General features: G+C 34.6%; 1 protein-coding gene across 13 annotated transcripts in view; it reads right to left on the minus strand.

Moving 5' to 3' along the window:
* The window catches only part of LOC125840531 (cytochrome P450 CYP72A219-like), a 61,095-nt gene that overhangs the window by 2,242 nt on the left and 38,789 nt on the right, over positions 1 to 20,064 (minus strand). For 2 of the 13 annotated variants that reach the window (XM_049519564.1, XM_049519567.1), the window contains exons 2-4: positions 17,788 to 18,079; positions 17,290 to 17,674; positions 16,408 to 17,155 (exon numbers count right to left, since the gene is read on the minus strand). In XM_049519564.1, coding sequence (XP_049375521.1) covers positions 16,730 to 17,155; positions 17,290 to 17,674; positions 17,788 to 18,079 — 1,103 coding nt within the window. In that variant the 3' untranslated portion in view covers positions 16,408 to 16,729. Of the gene's footprint in view, positions 1 to 615; positions 834 to 1,549; positions 1,922 to 2,618; positions 3,152 to 4,130; positions 4,516 to 4,732; positions 4,876 to 6,532; positions 6,801 to 11,564; positions 12,043 to 12,622; positions 13,008 to 13,092; positions 13,338 to 14,035; positions 14,254 to 15,520; positions 15,549 to 16,407; positions 17,156 to 17,289; positions 17,675 to 17,787; positions 18,080 to 18,599; positions 18,818 to 19,764; positions 20,055 to 20,064 lie in introns of those variants that run through there. The other 11 variants (XM_049519547.1, XM_049519542.1, XM_049519529.1 and 8 more) reach the window with 10 other exon arrangements.

A 20,064-nucleotide genomic window follows, 5' to 3' on the forward strand; every position in this document is an offset into this window, starting at 1 on the left:
CAGCAATATTACAAATCTCTTTATAATAAAAAGAGATCCATTCAGCTGTAATACATCTAAGACATTATTCCACCAATGTAATCCTCTCTGCATAACTCAAGCCTATGAACTTATGCAGAAGAGTCTTGACAAATGATCTAGACAAGATTCAACATTTTTGAACCATGAAATAGGAAGCAGAAATCACTTGAAATAGTTATATGTGGTATACATGCAAGTCCAGACTGAAAAAAATAAGGTAAGTCAAAGCGGAAAAAAATCTTTAGCTGGAACAGTAGCTAGAGAAGAAAGAGCGAGCATTTTATCGTTTAGTGGATAAAGAATCTACAACATTGAATGATGATGCATATGAGATTTGACGCTGAAGAACCATAATACCCATCTATACTTGTCTAACTCAAGTTAAATAACAGGATTTACTTGCAATAGTCATATGCAGAATACAGAAAAATATTAGATTGAAAGATAAGGATAGCAAATCAAAGGGGATAGAAAGACTTAGAGGGAGCAGTAGACAAAGAAGCAAGAGCCAGCATTTTATCCATCGTGTCCGAACATAATAATTTCTGGTTGACCAATCACAAATTTTGAAGGAGGGCACGGAAGAAAAACAACCTTAATCTTCTCTAGATGGAAAGCGGGATTGATAATTTTTCTATGTTTGGCCCATTTATCTTCTTCATAGGTTGCTAGTCCTTGTACCAATAATGCTGCAAATGGATTTCCACCAGGCTTTTGATACAAATAGGTTTTCGAGAGTACTTCCTTAATAAGCTCAGGGTCCATGATTATTACTTGTGGTTTTGGACCCAACCATATAAAACATTTTTTCCCTGCAAGCATATGTCTCAGGATTAACTACTAGTACAAATCATTCTCAATTAAATCAGCTTCATTAATCACAATCAATGTTTGATTCACTTTAAGAACCAAACATGTGTATATCCTTTTGATAATAGGTGTGTGGCGGTGAGACTCAAACCAGGACCGCTGTAAAGATATGAAACCTGAGTCTAACTCATCTTTGCAAGCTCATGAGAAGAGTATTATCCAAGCCCACCGCCATATAAGCAGATCACCCGTCCAATCCCCAACTAATGTGGGACTTTGACCTATCCTAACAACCCTATCACGCCTAGGCCCAACTATAGTGTGGACCGATGCCCAAACGGGAATGAACCTGGGCTCTGATACTACAACGTGCAAAGATATAACACTGGGCATAACTCAACCAAAAGCTAGCTCATGAGAGGAAGATTGCTCAGGTCAACAACCTCTGCCTGATCGTATATCAGGTTGTGATTGACCAACTCATCCAAAAGTTTAAGATATTAAAAAAAGCACACTTTTTTTATAAAATTGTACAAAACTTTAAACCATGATCTTCAGTTTTCTCAAAAGTATCTAAAGTCAATGTATTGCAAAAGAAACAAAAAGATGGTCATTTACTAAACAACTATTCCACAAAGAGACTTTTTCTATTTAACATACTCAGTGTAATTCTACAAGCGCGGTCTAGAGAAAATAGAGCAATAAGCAAAGTATATACCATATTTCTTGATGGTCTCAAGAAAGAAAGGCACCAATCTTGGAGCTATATCATCAGACAAATTCATAGGCTTTGAAGTAGCTTCCCTAATCATTCCAATAAAATCATTCAAATCCCCATACAATATTTTGTAAGAATTCCCATTTAGCCCTTGTTTCCTCAACAAATTCTCCAACTTCTTTGGATTGAACCAAACCCAATTTAGTACTTTCCATAGACACACAAACAGAGCAATTGCTATGGCAGAACAACATAATGTTACAATCATTTGAATTTTGTCCATTTTGTTTGAGTTGAATTTCTGTGTCACTATGAATTACACTATTTATATCTACTATGGTCTATGTCTCTGGGAATTAAGAAACGATGTCGTCATCAATGATGGGCAAAGGTAAATATCTTGAGGTGTTTTCGTAATTATCCAAGACACCATGAGTGGCTCTGATTTAATATTTTTTTTTTTACCATTTTCATCCATTTTTACTTGTCATTATTAATTGGTGTATACACTCCCGACATATTCTGTAAGGTATAAAATATTTTAAATTTTATAACATAGAATCACCAACTTCAAAATTTTCTCTTACAAACTCGCGAAATAAAATCTCATAAGATTTCTCGATTATAAACTTTTTTCTTAAAAAGTCATTCAACTTTAAATTTAAACTCAAAAGTTATTCTAATATAAAAATCTTACTTCCAAACTACTTAACATATTTAATTGTTTTTTCACTAAAATCTGGTGACATAAATTTTTTATTTAAGAAACCAAAATTTTAAAAAATAAAAAAATATTGTGTACAAGTATATGTAGTGGTTTCATTGGCCAAAAGGACGGCTGTGCTTACTGCTTACTAGCATGCCACATGTTTTTGTTGTGACCTAAAGGACAATTACTTTTTCCACAAATTCTTTAGCTTGTGTTTTGTTTGTAGAATATCCCAAGGGCTCTTTCTAAATTTGTCACTACAATAAGCTTCTCATTGGTTCTTGAGCTGAACTAATTTGCAACATGATATTAATCAACTATTTATATTTATTTAGTGGATTTTCTGATACAAATATAAGGTCTAAACAAGAGTTATTAGGTTTGTCTGAACATCAACATATCCAGTATGGTCCTACAAGTGAGGTCTGGAGAGGGTGGGGTGTACGCACATCTCACGAAATATTAAATTATAGTTTGTGGAAAATAAGAGGAGCACCATACTGAGGCTGAATGGTAAGTATGGGTTGAGGAGCATGGGTGTAGGATGGAGACAATTCAAAAGAGAAGCTTTGTAGGATCATAGACACAGCCATCTTTGCCTCTAGCATGGCAAAATTTTGTCCAATGCATATTCTTGGACCCCATGAAAATGGAAAATATGTGACTTGACCCTTTGTTGCACTTGCTATTCCTTCTCTAAATCTCTCTGGATTGAACTTGTTTGCATCTTCACCCCATATATCTTTATCATGATGCAATAAACTATCTGGCAATGAGACTAGCACACCAGCTGGTAGAGACAATTCTCCTAATACAATGTCTTCAGTCACCTCTCGGTTATGTGTTATTAATGGGGAATATAGCCTTAATGACTCGTACAAGATCATCGTTACCTGCAAAAAAAAGGCTTCTCCTTCAGTTATATCTTAGCATGAACGGCCATCGTTCACTGGAGTACTCCACTAGCTTGTAACCAACATAGAGAGAAGTTCTGGAAATGAGATCAATCCCGTTGTTAAAGAGATGGTCACACAATTCAACATAGTATCAGACCGAGCAGAAATTCTGAGTTCAAGTCTCACCCCATAATTACAAAAACAACATACTTACATACCCAATGTATTCCCACAAGTGAGTTTGAGGAGAGTAGAGTGCACGCTACCCCTACCTCGTGGAGATAGAGAGTTTTTTCTGAAAAAATTCTTGGCTCAAGTAACACATAACACAACAGTTCAAAAAAAGACAATACAGAGGTAGAATATGGCATAGCAAATAAGACAAAACAAATAGTAGAGAAAGCGTAACTGATAGTCCAAACCAGAATAATGTGATAAGTGAAGCACAAGAAACAACATGTATTAGCAGTAACCGAAGAACAAGAAACTACGCAAATAATGCTAGTACTATCTTCCCACCAAGCCTCCCTGCAGAGGAGTGAGACAATCCTCAACTACCTTCTACCCTTCCATACTAATTCACGACCTCCATATCCTCGATAAGTTGGAGTTTGTGCTATGTCCTATCTAATCACCTCTCCCAAATACTTCTTCCGCCTACCTCTACTCCTCATTAAACCCACCCCTGTCAACTCCTCACACCTCTTTAATGGAGCATGTGCACATGTCCAAACCATCTCCGCCTAACCTCCCTCATCTTGTCCACCTCACGATTATCAAAAGAAATTCACACTTGCTTGGATAAAGCCCATCCCCCCTCTTTCATTAGGAAATCACGGCATCTTCTAGTCCACAATCAAACATTAGTATCACAAAGCTCCAATCTTTTCAAATTTATGTAATCAAGCAATAGCAATAACAATGAGAGAAGGAACTTATGGCACATGAACTGAACCAACAAAACCAGAATACTCACAACTTTAAGATGATTTAATCCATCAAAATCTGGTTTCCGACTCCCAAACACTTGCAAGACTTCTTCTCTGGCCTGTGTCTGCCAATCTTGATACCTACTCAACAACACCAGAGTCCACACGAGCAAGACTGATGTAGTTTCTTGGCCAGCAAGATAGAATAACTTGCATTCTTCGATGACTTCTTCGATGCTCATTCCAAAATTCTTGTTTCCATGCTGTTCAATTTCTTTAAAATTTGATTCAAGCAATATGCCTAACAGATCCTCATTATCGGCATCCCCTGCTTTCATTGCCTTCATTCTTTTATCGATAATACCTTTAATTGAGGTCCGAACCTCGTTTTTTATTTCCTTCATTCTTCTGTTCCTCTTTGTTGGCAAAAATCTTAGAAATTGTATTATAAAACAGAAAACCAAAATGCATTAGATAAGAATATGAAGTGAAAGCTATGTGCATCTCCTAATGAACTTTGGTTCTATGTTTTTCGGACTCTCCAAAATAGTTCCTGCACCCATGTGAGGCCATACATCTATCATTTTTTAAGAGTCCAAACAACATAGCTTTGGCTACAATTTTCCGATTCTCAGGCAAATTAATTTACCTCCATCCTGGGATATTAACTGAGCGTGCAGTGTCGATATAATGCTGAGCTTGTTCCCTTTGTAGTTCAAAAATCTTTCTACCTTCTTCGTAACTACTACCAAAAGCTGTACGAGAGATTACATCACAAGTTAATTGCTGAAGGTGAGGCCATACATCTATCTCACGAAAGCCTTTAACTGTAACAGCGTCTTCCCATTTGCTCAACATCTCACTACAGCTCAAGTGAAAAGCTGGAAGCATATGCTGTTTGAGAAAATGATGTAAGGGAACAAATGTCAATGACACAACACTTAAACAGAATTAGGAATACAGATATAGAGATACCATCACCATCTAGATTAATAAAAAGAAAGAGCGTTCAAATAACAATTAAGGTGAAACACGGTCAGCAATATTACAAATCTCTTTATAATAAAAAAGAATTATTTTGTTGTAATATATCTTAAGACATTATTACACCAATGTAATACTCTCTGAATAAAGGAAGAGAAACATAGACTAAATGCCCCATCCGAGTCTATGAACTTACGTAGAAGAGTCTTGACAAATGATGAATTTACTCGAAATAGTCATACGCAGAATATATAAAAGTTTAGATTGAAAGATGAGGATAGCAAATCAAAGGAGATAGAAAGACTTCGAGGGAGCAGTAGCCAAAGAAGCAAGAGCCAGCATTTTATCCATCGTGGACTAAAAAATGTGAACATAATAATTTCTGGTTGACTAATCACAAAGTTGAAGGAGGAAAGGTGAAGAAACGTATGACAAACCTTTAGCTTCTCTAGATGGAAAGTGGGATTAATAATTTTTCTATGTTTGGCCCATTTGTCTTCCTCATAGGTTGATACTCCTTTTACCAATAATTCTGCAAATTGATTTCCATGAAGCTTTTGATACAAATAGTTTTTCGAGAATACGTCCTTTATAAGCTCCGGGTCCATGATTAATACTTGTGGTTTTGGACCCAACCAAATAAAAGATTTTTTCCCTGCAAGCATATGTATTAAGGACAAGTTTAATTTGGATTATGTTAAGCTTATATTATCATTAATCACAATCATTGTTTGATTCACGTGTATATTCTTTTTGATAATAGGTGTGTGGCCATTAGACTCAATCCAAGACCTCAGTAACGATATAATACCTGAGTCTAACTCAACCCAAAAAGCTAGTTCATGAGAGGAAGATTACTCAAGTCCATATAAGCAAACCACCAGTCCATTCCCCAACCAATGTGGGACTTTGACCCACTAGACACTGTAACAACCTCTACCTACTCGTACATCATGTTGTGAGTGACGACCAACCCATCTAAAAGTTTAAGGTATTATAGAAAGCGCACTTTTTATTTACTTAAAACATATCTTCAACTCTTGAACAAATACATCCCCTCCTCTACCTAAGAAGCATCTTTGAGTACAATCCATACATGTTTTGCTTATAAATTACCTAATCTTACTGACCAAACATAAAATTGACTTCTAACGTTTGCATCAACGTACGAAACTTTAGAGCATGATCTAACGTTTACTTATAAGATCTTTGGTTTTCTCAAAAGTACCTAATATTACTAAACAACTATTCCACAAATGGACTTATTTATCTTTTAACATACTCTGTGTAATCCTACAAGTGGGGTCTGGACGAGAGCATGCACAAACGTTACCCCTCCCTTGGGGTAGAGGGATTGTTTCTGATAGACCTTGACTCAACGAAAAGCATATCAAAGCAGATACTAAGGAAAGCATGACAAAATCATTCTCGAAATAAACAAAAAAGAAGGACATTTAGTACATACCATATTTCTTGATGGTTTCAAGAAAGAAAGGCACCAATCTTGAAGTTATATCATCAGACAAATTCATGGGCTTTGAATTAGCTTCCTTAATCATCCCAGAAAGATCTTTCATGTCTCCATACAATAATCTGTATGAATTACCTTTTAGCCCTTGTTTCCTCAACAATTTCTCCAACTTCTTTGGTCTGAACCAAACCCAATTCAGTACTTTCCATAGACACACAAACAGAGTAACTGTTATGGCACAACAACATGCTGTAACTAATATTTGAATTTTTTCCATTTTGTTTGAGTTAAATTTCTGTGTCCCTATTACTTATTTATATCTGTGGGCAAATATCTGAGGTTTTTTTAGTAATTATATATCCTAAGATAACAAGAATGGCTCGGATTTTCTTTTACTTTCTAATTACTCGTTTCACTTTTACTTGTCCACTTTGCAATCCCCTTCTCCACATTTTTTTTTGTGTGTTTTAACCCAGGACGTTAAGAAGATGGTCCCATGTCTGATCAAACTAGTCCTTTAATGCAAAAGCGGTTGAGTAAAAAAAAATACGAATGAGAAGGATCAAATGTATCCCTACATGGGGAATTTTAGTAGCTTAGTTGATTGACTATTTAAATTCCCACCTTGTTAGTGAGGATTTGATTCCCCACGTTATAATCTCCTCCACATTTCCTCTACCCCAATTATATATATATATACCCCTACATGAATTATTTCTTTTAATTAAAATAAATATTTTCACTCACATTAGAAGAAAATGGTATATATGAGTTATTTATATAATAGTAGAAATATATATGAGTCACTTTTATAATGAAAATTTTATCAATTCTAAATGACAAAGATGAAAATATATCAGATCTTTTTTCCTTATTTATTTAAAGTTTATATTGGTCAATGATAATGAGTAGAAGAATAAAAAACAAACCAACCCCTATACATTAAAGGACTAGTTTGATTAGGCATGGGACCATCTTCTTAACTTAAGGACCATTTAGATTAGACAATAGATGAGTGTCATTTGTATAAAAGTAGGGATATATATATATATATATATATATGAGCCACTTTTATAATAAATGTTATATCAACTCTAAATAGCAAATATGAGATATATATCAAGCCTTTTCCCCTAGAAATAAAAAATGTGGTCAATTTAGTCTGAAATCTTAATTCTAACAAAATTTTCAAAACAAATTATTAAGTTTAACACTTTTTTCCATGCCATTCATGAAACAATTATCTTTAATGGATTTCCTGATATATTTATATATAAATTTATTAGATTTCTTGATACAAATACAAGATTTAAACAAGAGTTGTTGACACCCAATTTTGACCCTCCCCGATGTAAATTAATTTCCGAGCTTCTTAATTTCAAACAATTTGGAATAACTAATTTGATAAAAATTGTAAATGTTTTTCAAGTTAATTTTAGGTAATTTTAGTCATTTTATAATTTTTAAATAATAAATATATTTTTATGTAATTAGTATATTTTGTAAATATTCAAAAATCGCGTCAAAAAGATTTTACTTTTACATAAATATTTTGTTTAGTTTAAGTTATAGTTAATATTCTTAAATTAATTAGTTTGATTAAGTTAATTATTTTATTTTGTCAAGATTAAGAAGTTTGTTAATTAATTAATATTAATTTATCACATTTGAGTTTTAGCTAATTTTATTAATTAAATTCAAAATGGGCATTTTCTTAATTCAATTGGCAATAATCTATTCCTCCTATTCCCAATTCCCTTCAAATCCTCACCAGCAACCCAAAAATCCCCAGGCCCATTCCCACTCCTAATTCCCTAAAGATTCAGCCCAAAACCCATTAGTTCATACGTACAATACCCATTTCAACAAACAACAACAATACAAGACGCATACCACACGACCCCACCTCTCGAACTTGATCTTCTTTACTGCAAACCCAGTACTGTTCAGCAGTCCGTCTCCAGCAACCAAGCACGCGTTTTCTTTCCTTTCCTCTTTCGGAAAGGGTTGAAACTTCAGGGAAAGGGTGTTTCACCGAAATGGTGAAAGTTTTTTTTGAGTTTGAAATTTCAAATTAGCCCTTTGAATCCGAATTTTCATCCCTTTCCCCCCAAAATCCGAACCCTAATTCTCCACTATAAATACCCTATTCTTCTACTAGGGGGCAGAGGATTTTTTTTGGAGAAGAATTTGAGAAAAACACAAAAATTACTAGTCAAAACATTTGTATACAAAGTTTTAGGTTCTAAAAGACTCTTTGTTCAAAGATAGTTCGGGTATTCGGATTTACTACTCGGATTCAGAAGTAGTTGGCGGAGGAATCGCTGCTCTGCTCGTTTAGTCTCATTTCGCTGCACATCTGAGGGTAATACTCATTTCGCTTCGAACATATTCTGCTCGCAATGTATTGCTCGTTTTGCTTTCAACTGTGTGAGCCTCTTATATGTTAGCATTTTATTCTGGCATGTTTTTTGACTCCCCGTTGGCTGTAAATCTGCGATGAAGCTCGCTTGAGAGCTCATGGTTATTGTTTGTTTTTGTTTCATGGAAGGTTTTGATGTTTTTCCCCTCCCCAGTAGGTCAATCTTGCTTTTCTTAGGATCAATTTTTTCTTTGTGTATGCTTTTAATTTTTTTTTAAAATTATTATTATTATTTTTTTTGTTCCCTCTTTGTTCTTACCTTTTGGCCAGCAATCTGCCTATCTTGTAGGTCTTAGCATATAGTTATTTGTGCATCCCATCCTCTTCCCCTGTCTCTAAAAGCTTTCTATAGTGGTTAGCTTTGTCTAAGTTCTTTACTTTGTTTTATTATGAGTTTTCGATCGTGCTTACATATCGACTACCCTGTTTGCTGCCTGCAATATCGTGACAACATGTATTCATCATTTATTTCGTCTAGTCGAACTCAAGAATTAATATATTCGCTGGTTATATATTTTTATTTGTTTCAGCCAAATGCCTCTTGTTTGTCTTTATTGTTAACTAGTAAAAAATTTCGCGCTTCGCGCATATTAGACTTTTGATATTATATTTTTGTAAAATATTATAAACTTTAATCAATTATATTATTAATACATTTTTTTTAATGATTTTTTTTTTCATCACATAAAAGTTTAGAGTCTTCTATAAAACTTGTATATATAAATTTGTATAAGTGAATTTTATTTTTTTTTTTTCCTTTTAAAAAGAACGTAAAGAAAGGAAATTAAAGGAGTTAAAAAAAATAAAAATAAAAAATGAACTCTTTCTATAAGTATATGCATATGTATAACAAAATTAAATATTTTTTTTTCCTTTTTAACGTTTTTTTTTTGCTTTCCGATGTAATCACTCATTTTCTTTTTTTTAAAAATGTGTTAAGTCACTCTTTTTTTTTTTACACATTTTCACTTCTGAATAATCAAAAAAATAGATTTTCAAATCTCAATATAAAAATGTAAAAAATAATAATTCAAGAAACGGGGCATAAAATCATATTATAACATATGAAGAAGTAAGACATTATTGCTCATTAGTTATTCAATTTAATTTGAGAATATGTAAGTAATTAATGTAGTCAGAAATAGGAAACATAAATGACAGAAATCATCATTATAAATTAATATAAGAATTGCAGTATTTTATTTATTTATTTATTTATTTATGTTTCTTCTTTCTTCCTGAAATGTGTGGATCATTTTAGTTATGTGACAAGTATGTTTATCATAGATGTTGCATCTAGGTGTAGATGCGTAATTAAAATAATTCCCCTTTAGAATTTTGGTTGCTTAATCACTGATATTTTAGCTACTGCCCACCCCCCAAATTTTTTACTCTTTACCTCTTATCTCATGCTTCTAAAAGGAATTTTAAGTTTATTAATTATGAGGATAGGAGGTCCTTTATTTTAGTTGAGTAATGTGATAAGATTGCGTCTACTGGATCACACTAGATTCGATGTTTTGCTGTAATTTGTTTAAGTTTGAGTTCAAATATTAGTTAATTCAAAATCACTTTGTTAATCTTATTATAAGTAGGTGCTAATTTATTTTATGTGTTTTCTTTTCTTATGTGAAATCCATCCGAGTTCACCATGAACTCCTATTTTCTCATGCATTACGGGAGAGCCATAAAGACTCAAATTCCTCTTACCCGAGTCATTCAGCCATAAAGTCGACGAACAGGTCCCAAAATTGAAAGAAAAGCGGAGCAAATCGGGAGTTGAAAAGGATTGGGCCAAAGCCCACCTTTATTTATTCGGAATTGTATTTTGTTGTTATTGGGCCTAAGCCCTTGTCATTTTACTTACTATTACTTGTTAGTTCCTAGGACAGGTGGCAAAAATCGGGCCAAAAAAAAAAAAAAAAAAAAAAACCCAAAACGAAATTAGGCCCAAGTGCTGGCCCAGGCGGACAGAAAACCAGACTTGGGCCCAAATTTCCTTCTTTACTTTATTATTTCCTAATGGTTTATCTGTCAATATTTGCTGTTAAATCTTAAGGTTTTAAAATTCAAATCCCCAAAGGTACCCGTTTTGATTTTATAACTTAACTAAATCAACCACCTTCAACGAGGCCTAAAAAAATAATTTTACAAAAATACCTCACTTAGATAATATGTCAACATTTCCTTTTTCTCCTTTAGAATGGTCCTAAATAGTTTAATCTTGCAATTCAAACTAAGTTATAGTTAATTTAGCCAAATAATTAATTGTCGGATAACCACATTAGTGGATATTCTAGGTGCCTTAAAAACCTTCCTAGAATATTAATAGGAACCCCGAACCCCTTCTCAAGTTTTCACTAGATTCCTGTTTCAATCTGTTGAAAATAAATAGTTTTCTTGATTTTTCTTAAAAATTAAGTGGTAACTCTTAAACCAGTCAAATAATATTTTTCCTAAGTAAAACAAGAGTTACTGAATTCGTCCAAACATTCTACAAGTGGAGTTTGTGAGAATAAGGTTTAAGTAGATCTTACCTATTCTTGTGAGGTAGAAATGTTATTTCTTAACCCGTATCTAAAGTTGTAACTCTGCCCCTGAATCGAGTTTGAATAAACTTTATTATATTACAAGACAGCTCTCACAAAATATCAAATTATAGTTTGTGGAAAATAAGTGGAGCACCATACTGAGGCTGCATGGTAAGTATGGATTGAGGAGCATGTGTGTAGGATGGAGACAATTCAAAAGAGAAGCTTTGTAGGATCATACATAAAGCCATCTTTGCCTCTAACATGGCAAAATTTTGTCCAATGCATATTCTAGGACCCCAAGCAAATGGAAAATATGTGACTTGACCCTTTGTTGCACTTGATATTCCTTCTCTAAATCTCTTTGGATTGAACTTGTTTGCATCTTCACCCCATATCTCTTTGTCATGATGCAATATGATCATGGGCAATGAGACTAGTACACCAGCTGGTAGAGACAATTCTCCTAGTGTGATGTCTTCATTAACCCGTCGGGTAAGTGCTGTTATCGGGGGATATAGCCGTAATGACTCGTACAAGATCATCGTTACCTGCAAAAAGAAATGCTCCTCCATCAGTTACATCAAAGCATGAGTAAGATCAGACCTGTAAAAATGTCATCAGTTTTGTGTCCGATCCTTCAAAAGTAGTGCATTTTTTAAGGAACCGACACGGGTGCGGCAACATTTTTGGAGAGTCCAAGCAACTTAGAATGTGACCCCCTTTGTGAGGAGGCACCCCTTATCCCAAAGTTACGAGGCTTCTTTGCCAACATAAGATAATTCCTTTAGGTGGAGTACTAGCTTGTATAGCCAACACAGAGATAAGTTTTGGAAATGAGATCATCCGATAATTCTCTAATAGCTTAAACGTATAGATTAGATGGTTATACATATCAACATAGTATCAGAGCAAGCAGAAGTACTGAGTTCAAGTTTCACCCCACCGATAATCAAAAGAATTTACACGTGTTTGTAGAGTCGTTCCCCCTTCCTTAAGGAAATCATGGCATCTTCTAGTCCAGTATCAAAGCTCCAGTCTTTTAAAATTCAAGCACTCAAGCAATACAATACAATGAAACCAAATACACCCATGCCACACATATTGAACGAAACCAACGAGAATACTTACTACTTTTAGACGATTTAATCCATCTAAATCTGGTTTCCGACTCCCAAACACTTGCAAAACTTCTTCTCTGGCCTGTGCCTGCCAATCTTGATACGTGCTTAACAACACCAGAGTCCATAGGAGCCAGACTGATGTAGTTTCTGCGCCAGCAAGATAGAATAGCTTGCATTCTTCAATGACATCTTCGATGCTCATTCCAAAGTCCTTGTTTCTCTGCTGTTCAATTTCTTTAAAATTTGATTCCAGCAATATGCCCAATAGATCCTCATTATCGGCGTTCCCATCTTTCATTGCCTTCAATCTTTTATCGATAATACCTCTAATTGAAGACCGCACATCCTTTTTTATTTCCTTCATTCTTCTGTTCCTCTTTGTTGGCAAAAATCTTTCACAAAAGAGAAAACCAAAATGCATTCACAAAACTCAGAACCTTGATGAACTTTGTAGTTTGTAATAGAGAAATAAGTTACCTCCATCCTGGGATATAAACTGAGCGTACAGCTGCGAGAACATGCTGAGCTTGTTCCTTCTGAAGTTCAAACATCTTTCTACCTACTTCGTAACTACTGCCAAAAGCTGTCCGAGAGATTACATCACAACTCAATTGCTGCAGGTGAGGCCATACATCTATCTCATGAGAGCCTTCAACTGGAACAACGTCTTCCCATTTGCTCAGCATCTCAGTGCAGCTCAAGTAAAAAGCTGGAAACATATGCTGTTCGAGAAAATGGTGAATGAGGAATGATGTCAATGACACTAACACTTGCACAGAATAAGGAATACATATATTGGTACCATCGATCACCATCTAGTATGGTAGAATCAAAAGAAAGATATTTTGTATAACAACTAAGGTGAAGCAACGTCGGGAATAAACAGATCCATTTGGCCGTAAATACATCTCAGAAATTATTCTACCGAACATAGTCCTCTTTGGATGCAGGAATACAACATGGACTAAATACGTACCCAGCTGGCCAAGTAACTTACGCAAAAAGAGTCCTGACAAATGATGATCTAGACAAGATTCGACTTCCTTGAACCATAATACCGCTCTCTCATTGTCTAACTCAAGCTAGGTAGCAGAAATATCTCAATATAGTCATATGTGGAATACGTGCAAGTTCAGATTGAAAATATAAAGAAGGATAGTCAAAGCAGAAAGAAATTTTTAGCCGGATCATTAGCCAGATAAGCAAGAGCTAGAACATCGAATGATGATTCAGACGAGATCAGTCACTAAAGAACCATAAGATCCTTCTATGCTTCTCTAACTCAAATCAGATAGCAGAAATTACTAGAAATAGTCATATGCAGGATACATTAAGGTTTAGATTGAACGATAAGGAGCAATTTCTGGTTGACCAATCACGAAGTTGAAGGTGGAAAAGGGGAAGGAAAGTAATGACAAACCTTTAACTTCTCTAGATGGAACACGGGATTGATGATTTTTCTATGTTTTGCCCATTTGTCTTTCTCATAGCTTACTAGTCCTCGTAACAATAAGGCGCCTAATGGATTTACACCAGGCTTTTGACACACATAGAATTTGGAGAATACTTCTTTTATAAGCTCAGGATCCATGATAAATACTTGTGGTCTTGGACCCATCCATATAAAAGATTTTTTCCCTGCAAACATATATATATGTCTCGTGATTAACTACTACTAGTACAAATTTTGAAATAAAACATTTGAACAATCGAAGAGAACAAAATGAACAGAGTGATCTTCAGAAGATAAACAAATCAGGAGAACGGGTTCATTACAACTTCATCGAATTCAAAGAAAGTCAAAACAAACTACATACAACAAGCAAAAGTTTCCTACCAGAAAAGGTGATTTCAATACAAGGAAATGAATGAGGGATTTGTGAATGGATTTGAGTTATATACACAAACAATCAGCAGGTGTTGTGATCGTGCTTCATATATCTTCACTTTTGAGCCGAGGGTCTATCGGAAACAACCTCTCTATCTCGCAAAAGGCATTTGCTTACATTTTACCCTCTCCTCATAACTCACTTGTGGGACTACACTGAGTATGTTGTAGTACATATAATTAACAGGTGAGCCCTTACCATCACTCCGAGCATGTGGATATCAATAGACACAAGGATTTAATCAACTGAATTGAATTGATTCCACCAAAACAAAACTCACTTGATTGATTCATGTACAAATACCTACCAAATCAATATAAAATTCAAAGTGTAAAAGTTGGTGCATTTTAATTTTACAATAATAAATTAGTTACCTTATTTTAGGTCAAATTTGAGTGGGTCATAATGGGTTAAAACAACAATCGGGTGAACACCCAATCCAACCCAAATTTGGTTGGGTCAAAATGGGTTATATAACGGGTCAAGACCCAACTCAACCCAATTTTTCCTAAGCTTAATTGTTTTACTTGATCTTTTAAAAGATTTTAGCACCTATTAAAATTATTTTTTTATTTATTATGATTTATGGCTATATAATACTATCAAATTGAAAAAATAATTTAAAAATATTTAGATAAGCCAATTCAGTTACATATCAACCCAAACTTTTAGTGGGTTAAAATGGGTTGGGTTGAACTCATGAATGGACGGGTCAATAACTCGTCCAAACTTAAACGGGTTGGACGGGTTGGTTTTGATTTTGCTACCCCTAGTATTAGTTTTCTACCCGTTACTAATATTTACCAGGAAATTTGCTTGTAATTGCAGAATACGTAACCTGGTTGTATAATTAAACTCCTTATCTAAGTTACTTGATGATTGCGGAGCTACAGTATTAGCTATGGGTTTGCACTAAGCTCCTGCATTTCTGCAAGAAACTGTTTCCACAGCTCGAATCTACGACTTCCTAATCACATGACAATAACTTTACCAGTTACTATAACTCGAAAACTTACCATATTTCTTGATGATTTCAAGAAAGAAAGGCACTATTCTTAGGGATAAATCATCATCAGACAGATTCATAGGCTTTGAATTAGCTTCCTTAATCATCCCAGAAAAATCTTTCATATCACCATACAATATTCTGTATGAATTCCCTTTTAGCCCTTGTTTCCTCAACAATTTCTCCAACTTCTTTGGTCTGAACCAAACCCAATTTAGTACTTTCCATAGACACACAAGCAGAGCAACTGCTATGACAGAACAACATATTGTTACTAAATTTGAATTTTGTCCATTTTGTTTGAATTAAATTTATGTGTGCATATAAATTACTACTATGTATTTATATCTACCATGTTTGTGGGAAATTAAGACATTGATGAGCAAAGAAAAATATCTGAGGACTTTTTTGTAATTATAATCCTAAAAAACATAGATTGTATCCCCACCCTCCGACACATCCCAGCAATGTACAACAGTCATACACTTAGCCACTGAAAAAATCATCGCATTTAACACATGTCTACGTTCAAACGTCTTGCTTTCTTGAAATAATAGAAAAGCATAATAAGTAGGTCTAAAAAATCAAAATCATTTACTTTTTTTCCTCATCTTATTATTTTTAGCAGCTGACATCGAGTTCTATTTATTCAATTTGATTTTCAGTTTATTAATGTGAGAATCAAAATTATTTAGATTTGACTTTTCGATTTGAATCTACAAATAAAAGGCAAAAGAAATCGACAAAGTAAAAAATGATTAGTGTCTTGGAAGAGAGCACTTTCTTATTATTTTCACAAAGAATTAGTAATTTAAAAAATAGTTCGGTGAATATTTTAAAATTTATTGAAACATAACAATGTAGACAACCTAAAATATTTAAAAACCATATAAAAAATAGGGGTACTTCTCTAAATTTCAACTATATCACATAATTTGATATTAAGAGAGCAACATTTATTGGGCTCGTGCTAGCTCGGATTCCCATGTATAGTATTTTTAATGGATTTCCTTAAACAAATGCAAGGTTTAAACTAGAATTACAGAGTTTGTCCGAACAACAAAAACAACATACCCAATATGAGGGTCAGGGGAGAGTGGGGAGTACACCACATAATCCCCTATCTTTATGAAATAGAGAAACTATTTCTGAACCCATATTTAATATTGTAACTCCACCCATGAATCGAGTCTGAATGAACTCTTCACAGAAAATGAAATTATAGTTTGTGGAAAATAAGTGGAGCACCATACTGAGGCTGAGTGGTTACCAAGGACTGAGGAGCATGTGTGTAGGATGGAGACAATTCAAAAGAGAAGCTTTGTAGGATCATAGACAAAGTCATCTTTGCCTCTAACATGGCAAAATTTTGTCCAATGCATATTCTTGGACCCCAAGCAAATGGAAAATATGTAACTTGACCCTTTGTTGCACTTGCTATTCCTTCTCTAAATCTCTCTGGATTGAACTTGTTTGCATCTTCACCCCATATATCTTTATCATGATGCAATAAGATAATTGGCAATGAGACTAGCACACCAGTTGGTAGAGATACTTCTCCTAGCGTAATGTCTTCAAAAATTCGTCGGGTAAGTACTGTTATTGGGGAATATAGCCTTAACGACTCGTACAAGATCATTGTTACCTGTAACAGAAATGCTCTTCTATCAGTTAAGCAAGCTTGAACGAGATAATCAAAAGAAATTCACACGTGCTTGTAGAAATAACAACGAGAGTACCCATGGCATAGAAATTGAACCAAACAACAAGAATACTTACAACTTTTAGATGATTTAATCCATCAAAATCTGGTTTCCGACTCCCAAGCACTTGCATGACTTCCTCTCTGGCCCGTGCCTGCCAATCTGGATATCTGCTCAACAACACCAGAGTCCACAGAATCCACACTGTTGTAGTTTCTGTACCAGCAAAATAGAATAGCTTGCATTCTTCAATGACTTCTTCGATACTCATTCCAAAGTCCTTGTTTCCGTGCAGTTCAATTTCTTTAAAATTCGATTCCAGCAATATGCCCAATAGATCCTCATTATCCGCGTTCCCTGCTTCCATTGCCTTCAATCTTTTATCAATAATACCTCTAATTGAGGACCGAACATCCTTTTTTATTTCCTTCATTCTTCTGTTCCTCTTTGTTGGCAAAAATCTTTGAAATTGTTTTATGAAACACAAAACCAAAATGCATTCACAAAAAATAGAACTAATCAATTTGCATTTCCAATAGCTACATTTTCCAAATTCTTAGGAGAATTAAGTTACCTCCATCCTGGGATATAAACTGAGCGTGTAACTTCGAGAAAATGCTGAGTTTGTTCCTGTTGAAGTTCAAAAATCTTTCTACCTTCTTCATAACTACTGCCAAAAGCTGTCCGAGAGATCACATCAGAAGTCAATTGCTGCAGGTGAGGCCATACATCTATCTCATGAGAGCCTTCAACTCGAACAACGTCTTCCCATTTACTCAGCATCTCACTACAGCTCAAGTAAAAAGCTGGAAGCATATGCTGTTCGAGAAAATAGTGAACGAGGGAAAATGTCAATAACACTAGCACTTGAACAGAATAAGGAACACATATTCCATCACCATCTAGTAAACATATCTAAGAAATTATTCCACTGAACATAGTCCTCTCTGAATGCATAAAGAGCAACATGGACTAAATGCCCTGTCCAAGCCAAGGAACTTACGCAAAGAGAGTCCTGACAAATGATGATCCAAACAAGATTCGACTTCTTTGAACCATAAAATCATTCTCTGATTGTCTAACTCAAGCTAGGTAGTAGAAATCACTCAATATAGTCATATGTCGAACATACAAGAAGCAAGAGTGAACATATTATCGATTGGTGGAAGAACAATCTAGAACATTGAATCATGATCCAGGCGAGATCCGTCCCTATAGAACCACTATTGTCTACATCAAGTCAGGCAGCAAATATCATACTACTCGAAATAGTCAAATGACATAAGGAAGGCAAATCAAAGGAGATAGAAGCAATAGCACACATAGAGTAAGAATTGCCCAACATAATAGTTTCTGGTTGACCAATCACAAAGTCGAATGACAAACCTTTAACTTCTCTAGATGGAACGCGGGATTGATGATTTTTCTATGTTTAGCCCATTTGTCTTTCTCATAGGTTACTAATCCTTGCACAAATAAGGTGCCTAATGGATTTCCATGAGGCTTTTGATACACATAGGTTTTCAAGAGTACTTCCTTTATAAGCTCAGGATCCATGATTAGTATTTGTGGTCTTGGACCCATCCATGTAAAACATTTTTTCCCTGCAAACATGTATATGTCTCATGATTAACTACAACTAGTACAAATTTCGAAATAAAACATCTATACAATCGAAGAGAACGAAATGAACAGAGTGTTCTTTAGAAGATAAACAAACCAGGAGAACAGGCTCATTACAATTTCATCGAATTCGAAAAAAGTTGAAACAAACTACATACACCAAGGAGCTTCTAGCTAAACTGCTTATTTGTATCAGGAAGTTCAGTAAATATGTATAGATATTTAATTGCTAACCTTGTAACTAAAGAGAACTATGGGTACAACTTCAAGTTCAAAAAGCTTGAACTTCAAATCCTAACTCTGTGTGTGAAAATGAATGAGAGATTTGTGAATGGATAACAAATTAATGAATCTAATCTAACTACTTGTATCATTATATCACTGATTAGTAGTTAGTATAAGGTAGTCCGATCCACTAAAGCTTCTGCTATGCACAGGTGTGTAAAGGAACGAACTACAAGACTCTATTGTAAGCAAGGTTACCCCACATTTCTACGGAAAGTGCACGTCTACATAAGGTTGGTTCTATGACTTGAACCCCGTGATTTTCTGATTACATGACATCAACTTCAAGAGTTACTCAATAACTAAAAAAGGGCTATGGATGTCAAGTTCAAAACTCATTAACTTCATGAATGAGCGGGTCAACTTAAACGAATTGGATGGGTTGCGTTTGATTTTGCCACCCCTACTTTATTTTTAGTTTTCTATCAGTTACTAATATTTACTTGTAATTGCAGAATAAGTAACCTGATTGTATAATCAAACTCCTTATCTAAGTTACTTGATGATTGCGGAGCTACAGTATTAGCTATGGGTTTGCACTAAGCTCCTACATTTCTGCAAGAGACTGTTTCCACAGCTCGAATCTACGACTTCCTAATCACATGCCAACAACTTTACCCGTTATCAGAGTTCGAAAACTTACCATATTTCTTGATGATTTCAAGAAAGAAAGGCACCAATCTTGGGGCCAAATCATCATTAGAAATAGTCATAGGCTTTGAATTAGCTTCTTTAATCATCCCAGAAAAATCTTTCATATCACCATACAATATTCTGTATGAATTCCCTTTTAGCCCTTGTTTCCTCAACAATTTCTCCAACTTCTTTGGTCTGAACCAAACCCAATTTAGTACTTTCCATAGACACACAAACAGAGCAACTGCTATGACACAACAACATATTGTTACTAATATTTGAATTTTGTCCATTTTGTTTGAATTAA

Source organism: Solanum verrucosum, unplaced genomic scaffold (genome assembly GCF_900185275.1).
Source record: "Solanum verrucosum unplaced genomic scaffold, falcon-dt-bn FXZP01000277.1, whole genome shotgun sequence".
In the NCBI taxonomy this organism is placed as follows: Eukaryota; Viridiplantae; Streptophyta; class Magnoliopsida; order Solanales; family Solanaceae; genus Solanum; species Solanum verrucosum.